The sequence below is a fragment of the Limulus polyphemus genome, unplaced genomic scaffold (genome assembly GCF_000517525.1).
Source record: "Limulus polyphemus unplaced genomic scaffold, Limulus_polyphemus-2.1.2 Scaffold721, whole genome shotgun sequence".
NCBI classification, from domain to species: domain Eukaryota; kingdom Metazoa; phylum Arthropoda; class Merostomata; order Xiphosura; family Limulidae; genus Limulus; species Limulus polyphemus.
Genome location: NW_013666331.1, coordinates 360,915 through 371,770, shown reverse-complemented (window position 1 = coordinate 371,770; position 10,856 = coordinate 360,915). Strand labels below are relative to the sequence as shown.

The following is a 10,856-nucleotide window of genomic DNA, read 5'->3' as shown; positions in this document are numbered from 1 at the left end:
CGTAAAACGAAAAACGAACCTTACGTTTAACGTAACGAAGTAAGGTTTGGGTTTGTACTAAACGTAAAAAGGAAACCAAAACCAATCGTATTTATCTAATAAGAGACACAAGATATAGTGACGCTATCAAAACCTGGATATCGGGAACAAGTATTAAAACTCAACAAGGTGACAGTACCGGTACTCAAGTGTCTATAAACAAATGAAGAACTTCACACACAAAACCTTACGGGGCTTTGAGATATAACAGATCTGTTCCTTAATTACCTTTCTCTTTTCAATGCATAATACCATCTACACCCACCCTTTCCTTACGCATATTGTGACGTCGTCCGTACTTTCCTATTCCTAAGTTCATTTTTGCATAGTTTAATGACATTTTAAAAGCTTCCCACGCATGCACACACGACAATCTTTTAATTATATAGATCCTTGTGCCTAATATCTTATAATGACGTACAACTTTCATGTGACCAAAACCTGATCATGTTATATAGTTATTTTCTTGTGCTCAACATCTGACAGTGATATCCAATAATATCCTTGTGTTCATCATCTGATCGTGTTTGATATTCAATAATATCCTTGTGTTCATCATCTGATCGTATTTGACATTCAATAATATCCCTGTGTTCATCATCTGATAGTATTTGATATTCAATAATATCCCTGTGTTCATCATCTGATCGTGTATGACATTCAATAATATCCTTGAGTTCATCATCTGATCGTATTATATAAATATTTCTTTATGCCCAACTTCTACAACTGATATTTATGAACCTGTGTCTAAAACTGGCCATGATATATGACAACATCCTTGTACTCAGCACTAGGTTACGATTAGACACATTTACTTTTTGTTCATTCTTTAATAACAAAATATTGCCAATGCATAGTAGATATTCAGTTTCATTTCAGTGAGTTAATTAATATTGCGTCATGAATATTCAGTTCTATTTCATTGCGTTTACAATATACGTCTAACACTTAACTACTTTCAAGATACATTGTGGGTATTCAATTCTATCTCACCGCGTTAATAATGCATCATGGATATTCAATTTTATTTTAATGTGTTAACAACAGGTCATAATTGTTCATCTTTATTTCGCTATAACAAAAAACAATGGGTATTAAGCTATATTTTATTGCGTTAAAAATAAATCTTGGATATTCAGCCCTGTTTCTGTTTGCAACAATACATATTGGGTATTCTTATTTTATTGCGTTAAAAATAAATCTTGGATATTCAGCCCTGTTTCTGTTTGCAACAATACATATTGGGTATTCTTATTTTATTGCGTTAAAAATAAATCTTGGATATTCAGCCCTGTTTCTGTTTGCAACAATACATATTGGGTATTCTTATTTTATTGCGTTAAAAATAAATCTTGGATATTCAGCCCTGTTTCTGTTTGCAACAATACATATTGGGTATTCTACTCTGTTTTATTTCATTAATAATATATTTAGATTATTCAGATATATTTCACTGCGTTAAAACACACAGTTAATACCTAGATCTATTTTGTATGTTTTAACAATACGTTGTAGTTACTCAAGTTTTTCTCACTCAGTTAACAATACATCGTGTACATTTAGCTCCATAACTGTGCGTTAACAATTTATCGTATATATTTAGCTTTTATCATCGTGGGTTAACAACACATCGCGAATATTTAGCTTACAACTGTGTGTTAACAATACATGGTGAATATTCAGCTCTAGATTAAGGTAACTACAGAATAACGTGTTTTTAGGTTTCCAAGCGTGTTTATTTGTTTAGTTGACGCTTCACGGCGTGATATTGTTATAATGCTCTCATGATAACAGCTTAATCTGACAGTCAATTTATAAAGTCTTGATCTGGCACTGTGTTTTGAAAGGACATGTAATTTGTGTTTTTTCGTAATAGAAATACTAGTTATGAATCCTTACATCGTTGTTGTGGAAACTCAAATCCATCACCTGGTGGTAAAATTCTTACACAATGCGTGTTTCTTCATAAGTAAAATATGTAACCAGGACGATCTTACCTCTTCAGTGGTTACAGCTAATAGCGTACTGGAAGCTACATTACTAATGATGAAATTAACCAGTGTCGTTTATTCGTGTTTGTTTTTTCTTGTACATAAAACGTGTAGAAAGATTTATTCGAAAATCCCATTGATCGGCTTGTAACTTGGATACGTTTGGAGTCATCAGTTCAAAGTTCTGGGTTTAAAGCACTGACTTACGCAAATAAATACTGAATGTCATCAATTACTTCAACTCTCGAGTCAAGAGGCCAAAGATCAAGATCGTAAGTTTATTTTAGTTCATACCTTATTACTGGAGGTTTTAAGACGTCAAATGAATTCCTGATTTTGAATTTTGTTCTGGATACGTTAGTATAAAAGTGTAGCCTCATAATTGAATAATAATAATTAAAACTCGTTACCTTGAGCTATTATTCCATACTCTAAACGATTTCCCCCTAAAATATCCTCAACAATTGATTAACCGCTGAACTCGTTTCATTAAAGATCATTAATCTTGGATAATCATAAAACCTGACTTGACATAATCTGCGTCTGTTCTGTAGAGTATATAACAATATATATAAGCTAATTCTGTTAAGGTAATAGTTTTCTGCATCTGCCTTAAAATATGTTTGTTTTTTGCGTCTGCCTTAAAACATGGTTTTCTGTGTCTGCCTAAAAATATTGTTTTCTGCGTCCGCCTTAAAATATTTTGTGCTTTGAGTATTCTAAGCATTCAGGTATCCGCCAATCCCAGAAACTCTGACACTATAATGATCATCACCTGTCAGCAAGGGTCAGTTTACTAACCAATCAGAGACGCTGGTTGATAGCTTGAGTTCGTTATCTCGACACATGTAACTAGCGAGCTACACTACCTTTGTTCCAAGACTACTATCTACTTCAGACGTAAGGTTCAGTAGTTAAGCATCTGTCGCTACTGCACGCGCTGGTCTCGTTGTCACACAGTAGGGATCGCTTTTAGTAACTAGCGGTGACTAGAACAAGGTAATCAACCACAGATTCCGGTTATCAGTTTTCTGAAGCCCGTGGACTTAATTCTTAGCTCCTCAAACAGCTCCAAACAACATCGTGTCTGCTATGGGCTGAAGACGGAATGAAAGCTAGCTAGCAAGCCGTGCGTTTAGCGGTCTGCCACAAACGAATTCTGACTGCTCTTCTCCCTCGAGTTTTGGTATCAGCCCACTTCAGAACAACACATAGGAACAAGTGGTCCTGCTTTCAGCTGTTCAGAGCCTGAAATGGGCCGTGGAAAGTGGACCGCTCACTTCGCCCTAATCGTGCTGTTTAGGATCAATCTTGCCCTGGCTAACTGGATGTAAGTAGAAAAATATTCTGTATTCTCCTAGAAAATCTAGTAACTTAATAACAAGACAACGAGTTCTCCTTCTCTGTGAAGCTTCGATAATCGATGATAATATCTTATCATTTTATTGTTTTAGAACAGTAATCTGAACGTATAGGCATCTTTGTGGATGTATCAAAGAGAGAGAGAGAAAAGAAGCATTTTCTGATCCAAAATATACTGTAAATAATTAGGAAAAGACTCAAGAAAATTTATGATACAGTTTACCTTTCTTGACGACTTGATCAACACAACGATCAAAGAATTATGGTAGCTAAAGGTATTGTTAAAAGTTCTGATTTAGTACAGGAAAAGAGAATCGTTGTCTTGTTAATCAGTATAGTGATCTAACAGTTATGGTACCTAAAAGGATTGCTGAAAGTGGTGTTTTAGTAGATTCAAAGAAATTGTTGTCTTGTTGATCAACATAGTGATTTGACCGTTACAGTAGTTAAAAATGTTGTTAGAAGTTTTGCTTGAATACATTTAAAGAAAATTGTTGTCTTGTTGATCAACATAGTGATGTGACCGTTACAGTAGATAAAAATATTGTTAAAAGTGGTGTTTTAGTACATTAAAATCAAATCGCCGATTGTAGGTTAACCCTAGTGGTCTACCAGTTGTAGTAGCTTAAAACCATTTATCAATATTAATAAAAGTCTATTGTCAGGTGTAGTGTTTTAGAAGATTAAAAGAAAATCTGTCTTATTGATCAACATGGTGATCCATTTGTTACACTAGTTAAAAGTATTTTTAGAAGTTGTGTATTAATACATTAAATCTTTGTCTTATTGATCAATATAGTGATCTAACACTTACAGAAGTTAAAACTATTGCCAAAAAAATTGTTTTCCCATATTAAGGGAACTTATAAACAACGTTATATATACAATAAGTATTGTTTTTTGTTGGGTTTTTTTAATTTCGCCCAAAGCTACACGAGGGTTTATTTGGTTTGGTTTGTTTTTAATTTCGTGCCAAGCTACACGAGGGCTATCTGCGCTAGCCGTCCCTAATTTAGCAGTGTAAGACTAGAGAGAAGGCAGCTAGTCATCATCACCCAAGGCTGAAGGGGCGAGCATGTTTGGTGGGACGGGGATTTAAACCCGCAACCCTCAGATTGCGAGTGGAACGCCCTAACCACCTGGCCATTCCGAACTACAATAAGTAAACTATGCCTGTAAATTATTTATACATCTTAAATGACGATATAAATCACATCGTATATAGGTGTAAAGTTGTTCTGCAATTGTTTGATGACCAATTCAAAAGATGTATTTAATGTTGTAAAAACTTATTGTCTTTGATCTTCCGTGAAAAGCGCAAAAATATAAATAGGTGTATCACTCTAAGTAGAGGATATTCATAAAGTCCTTTGAGCAATTTGTGGTGTTATATCTAAGGAACAGTATAACGTATGAAGATGTAAGTTTGGAAACTTCATTGTAAGTACATGTGAGACAAGATGAGCTATTAAAAAGAAATTAATGCGTTCTCCTTCACTGTCATCTTAGTGTCCATTCGAGGAATAATACAGAAAACATCCGATCAATTCATGTCCATGGCCAGGTGGTTAGGGCGCTCAACTCGCAATCTGCGGGTCGCGGGTTCGAATCTCAGTCTCACTAAACATGCTCGCCATTTCAGCCGTGGAGGCGTTATAATGTGACATTCAATCCCACTATTCGTTGGCAAAGAGTAGCCCAAGAGTTGGCGGTGGGTGGTGATGACTAGCTGCCTTCCCTCTAGTCTTACACTGCTAAATTAGGGACGGCTAGCGCAGATAGCTCTCGTGTAGCTTTGCGCGAAATTCAAAAAACAAACAAACAATCAAACACTTCATGTCCAGAGGAAAGCCAGTGACTTTTGTCAGATTGTATCCTTCAACCCGCTTGTAGCAGTCCAGTAAACACGAACCTTGAGGCAGCTCTGTATCCAGCAATCTGTCGAGTTTAGAGCTGTTGATAAACACGGGCTTTGAGGTGACTATATCCAGTAAGTTGTGGTCTGTCGGTAAACACAAGCCTTGCGGTGACTCCATAACCAATAATTTTTCGGACTGAGATCTGCCAATAAATGCAAGCTTGAGATGAATTCACATCCAGCAATCTCTGTTAAAACGAGTCTTCAGACAACTCCAAAACCAGTAATCTACAGAGTTGAAATCTGGCAGTAAGCACGAGCCTTGAGGTGATTACATAACCAATAATTTGCCGGGTTGAGATCTGCCAATAAATACGAGCTTGAGGTAACTCCACGTCCAGTAATCTATTATTAAAAACGAGTCTTCAGGTAACTCCAAAACCAGTAATCTACAGGGTTGAAATCTGCCAGTAAGCACGAGCCTTGAGATGATTGAATAACCAATAATCTGCATGTTGAGATCTACTTTCCTTTGTGGAGCCATACTGATAGTTCTTGTAGCCAACATCTAAGTGATTTTAGCCTTCTTCAGTATTTATTTTTATTTGACTAATTATTCAAATTATGTTTACAATTGTGAATCTGGTGGCAACATTTATTAATGTTTTTTTAATGGCTCGTTTTGTCTCCCATGAGCTGATAATGATATTCCACATTATTAACTTTTATAGGTTGTACTATTTGCCAGCTATTGTACTGCAAAGTGGTCAAAAAGCTTTTTGCCACCATCTATATTAGCCGATTATGATAAAAATACAACTTTTTGTGTCAGTGATAAAAATAGTGTTAGTTATATATGATATTTTATTATAAAAACAGGTACGGTTTTTACGATATAACTAAAAAACGTTTATACTTGGTTTCAGATTCCTTTGTCAATATGATGGCTAATAAAACAGCAGAGTAAAGATAGAAGATTTGAAAACTTTATAAACTGCAACTGCCAGTTGAATGAAGAGTGGCTAACGTTTTGAATTCTACACTGTGGCTTTTTTCACATCATTCAACAGGCAGTTGTAGTTCTCTAAAGTTATCAAACCTACTACTAAAACAGCAGTAATAGATGCAAGATGATTAGTGACTATATAACAATATTGTACAAATAATCAATGTCTTTTACTCTATTACTCAAAGAGAAATTGAGGATTGCTTACTCTAATATTTGCATGAAGAAAACATAACTGTAAGGCGAGTTCGGTAAATTGGTCTTTATATCTAGCACTATAGATACAAAAAATTACAGTAATCCAAAAACAGGTTCATATATTTATGAAAGGTGTTTTTTTTTCGTTTTTTTTATGGTGGGGTTGGGGTCTTACTAAGGGAAGATCTGTTTCTATAGTCATGAAACTGCGTAAAAACGTTTGCCATTCAACTAAGACTACTGTATCAACACGATCAGTGTAGTAATTGCAGTAGTATCTAAATTAGTTTAAAAAATAATTCTATGATATTTATAAGTTATTGAACTCATTTGGCTGGAGATTGTTGAGCTGTCATCTCCTTTCTCATGCTTATATACTAGCTTATCTTGCCTCGTTTTCTTTGTTTCCCCATGATATTATATATGCAGGGTACCAACGTTCCGTATCATTTAAACTTGTAGATACTGAATAAAACAAATTACACTCTCGCTAAAGAGTCTTTAGTCGTTCTGAATACAATGACTGCCTTTTTATCTCAGAACTTGCTATATCAGCTATAAACTGGAAAACGTTATGGAAACTAAGTTGTAAAACTAATAAAGACTCCGGTGTTAATAGCCCTGAAAATATTCTTAATGCTTGCAAAGAAGCTGGTCTTTTGTTGTTCATATTTTAATCGACTCTCCATGACGCGCTTCATAACGACCCGATTAGTGCCCAGCTGTCCATAGTAAAACTGTTCTTTGTGAAAATCATTCAAGAGTGCTTAAATAATTACTAGGTTAATGATGTATCCTCCAATATCACAAACCTTTCAACTTTTAAATATGATGCTTTATAACAAAATTGTTATTGTAACCTACTATTGAATATGGAATATATAAATGAGCCTTTTACGTAAAGTTATATTCTTTGTATATCGGAAACCTGCTAATTTAAATACTCAATGGTATTGAGAAATAACTATCTAAAACACTTAATGGTAATGAGAGATAAATATATAAAACACTCAATGGTAATGAGAGATAACTATCTAAAACACTCAATGGTAATGAGAGATAACTATCTAAAATACTCAATGGTAATGAGAGATAACTATCTAAAACACTCAATGGTAATGAGAGATAACTATCTAAAACACTCAATGGTAATGAGAGATAACTATCTAAAACACTCAATGGTAATGAGAAATAACTATCTAAAACACTTAATGGTAATGAGAGATAAATATCTAAAACACTCAATGGTAATGAGAGATAAATATATAAAACACTCAATGGTAATGAGAGATAACTATCTAAAATACTCAATGGTAATGAGAGATAACTATCTAAAACACTCAAATGTAATGAGAGATAACTATCTAAAACACTTAATGGTAATGAGAGATAAATATCTAAAACACTCAATGGTAATGAGAGATAAATATCTAAAACACTCAATGGTAATGAGAGATAACTATCTAAAATACTCAATGGTAATGAGAGATAACTATCTAAAACACTCAATGGTAATGAGAGATAACTATCTAAAACACTCAATGGTAATGAGAGATAACTATCTAGCGAAAATTATTTATAGGTTATAATTTGATGAAGCTAAGTAGCTTAAAAATAAAAGTTTATTGAAAAAACTTGTTCAATAACATATTATCCATTCAATAGCGCAATAACTCGTCCATTAACACGGTATCCCATTCAGTAACATAGTAACTCGTCCACTAACACACTACCTCATTTAATAACATAGTCATTCGTCTACTAACACACTACCTCATTTAATAACATAGTCATTCGTCTAATAACGCAGTACCTCATTCAATAAAATAGTAACTCGTCCAGTAACACAGTACCTCATTTAATAAAACAGTAACTCGTCTAATAATACAGTACCTCATTACGTAACATAGTAACTCGTTCAGTAACATATTATCTCATTCAATAACACAATAACTCGTCCACTAACACAGTATCCCATTCAGTAGCATAATCATTCGTCCACAAACACACTACCTCATTTAATAACATAGTCATTCGTCCACTAACACAGTATCCCATTCAGTAGCATAATCATTCGTCCACAAACACACTACCTCATTTAATAACATAGTCATTCGTCCACTAATACTCGTGCACTCGTCCAGTACCTCATTCATTGACAAAGCTTTTTACTTGGTAGTCTATCAGCTCATTCAGTAAAATAACACCTTTATCTGACAACGTATTTTTACTAGTCTTTATAAAATGAATACAAATAATTCTAAATATCTTTTTTTGGCTATAAAAATTACTTATATTTTCATATGTAATCTATTACGTCATTTATTACAATAGTTGTTTTTATACTCAAACAAAGACAATATGCCCATAATATTCTAATTATTATTGCAAAAGTTTGAGAAAAAATCCATGTATTTATTGACAGCGAGACAAAGAAAATGATACACAATTTAACAAGTTGTATGAGAGCCATTTTAGAGATAGCATCGCTTGACTGTAATCAATCTACTGTAATCAGAAAGAAGTTTGCTTGTCCTCTAACTCCTCCTAGGCTTTTACATTTGGGCCTGTCAAATATAGTTTAACCAACCAGGAATGATTCGGGATGTAACAAGACGTTATTTTTATTTTAAAATGCATAGATTTCATAGCTCCGGTGCTTGATAAATATAGATCAGTCAGTGGGGGGTGGCCATGAGGGGGTACTGATAGGATTTCAGTCATTACTGTCATATTTTGGACAAAAAGGAAACATTATCTGGATTCATAACTGATAAAACATTATTTTTACAATTGCATTTCGTTTTCAAATCCAATCAATCATTTAGTGATTTCTTTTTCACACGTTGTTTATACATACTTTCAAGATAGATATACTTATATTAAGTAAAATGTTTTTAAGTCACATTTTACTTAGTTGCTTTTTGATAAAAAAAAAAACTAAAATAGAAAATAAAAATGTTATTTAAATAATCAAGCCCAGGTGGACATGATTGATTTTATTCTTATGTACTTTCAATCTGTATTGCCACTGGCATATTTCGGAAAAAAAAACAACTTTCATAAACTTGTTATCGTGCATCGTACGGGTACATCTGCTAGCACTAAAAAATTAGGAAATTGGAATCTTAATAACCACACTAGCTATGTGTCAACCAGTTATCAAATGTTTAAAAACTGAAATATTTTAACGTTAAATTAAAACACGTTAGAATAATAGCAAGTTCAGCATGTGGTACACTTGAGCACACACGCTACGAATTAACCCTGTTTTCGAAGTAAAAGTTACCTCATTTAGTCAACTTGCTTTTTGAACTTATTTTGATTTACGTCAAATATATTCTTCAATTATGTCATGTTAAAAGTACCTTGTAATTATGTCATCTTAAAAGTACCTTGTAATTATGTTATGTTAAAAGTACCTTATAATTGTGTCATGTTAAAAGTACTCTGTAATTATGTTATGTTAAAAGTACCTTGTAATTGTGTCATGTTAAAAGTACCTTGTAATTATGTCATGTTAAAAGTACCTTGTCACCAGGAATACAGAAAAATCCTTAAAGTTCAAAAATATTTATCCAACTCTAACCCCACAGCGATATGTCTACGGATTTACAATGCTAGAAACCGGGTTTCAATAACCGTGGTGGACAGAGCACAGATAGCTCATTGTGTAGCTTTGTGCTTAACTACAAACAAACCAAATAAAATCCAACACTAAACAATGACAAGAATCGACGATTTTGTATTTTGTCTTCTACTTGTTAATAAAGAACAATTGGACTGTACCTCCTCTGGTTATTTCCATAGAATAATATCAAATCATTTCTGTTTATGTGTTTGTTTTAACGCTGAGTCGCATCCGCTGTGTCCACGCGAGGAATCGAACCCGGATTTTTGCGTTGTAAGATTTCTGTTTAACCTGACGTTATGAAGTAGACAAGAGAATCTGAAAGTACATACATTTCTGATAATCAAGGCAATGGTCAACAGTACTTTAGATTTGAAATTTAGCCACGTTTATGTGGCATATATACCAAACGTTCAAACACACAAGCCATCGATCAGCTATTGGTTTTGTTCAATTATTTTTATTTCAAGTTTTCAGACTCAGAACGAGGAAGTAAAACAAAAATTAAATATGCAAATTCAGATAAAACAACAAAATGATTTTAAAATTTTCTCCCTAAATATCACTAATATTTAAATTCCAACCGAGCGGAAAAAATATTCTAATATACTGTTCTGTCAATTTAACTGTTGAGTTGAAACAGTTTATCTGCTAGAAAAATATTAAACTCATATAACAACACTTCATAAGTGTTGCTACCAGCCACATCAATATTTCACATGTGTTATCGCATTTCTAGCTTCACAAGTGTTGTCACTAGCCACATCA

At 33.6% G+C, this 10,856-nt stretch overlaps 1 protein-coding gene across 1 annotated transcript in view; it reads left to right on the top strand.

The window, feature by feature from the left end:
- The first annotated feature begins 2,995 nt into the window (after positions 1 to 2,995).
- The window catches only part of LOC106460161 (protein Wnt-16-like), an 82,233-nt gene continuing 74,372 nt past the window's right edge, over positions 2,996 to 10,856 (top strand). The window contains exon 1 of the mRNA XM_022386819.1: positions 2,996 to 3,363. Coding sequence (XP_022242527.1) covers positions 3,287 to 3,363 — 77 coding nt within the window. The 5' untranslated portion in view covers positions 2,996 to 3,286. The remainder of the gene's footprint in view (positions 3,364 to 10,856) is intronic.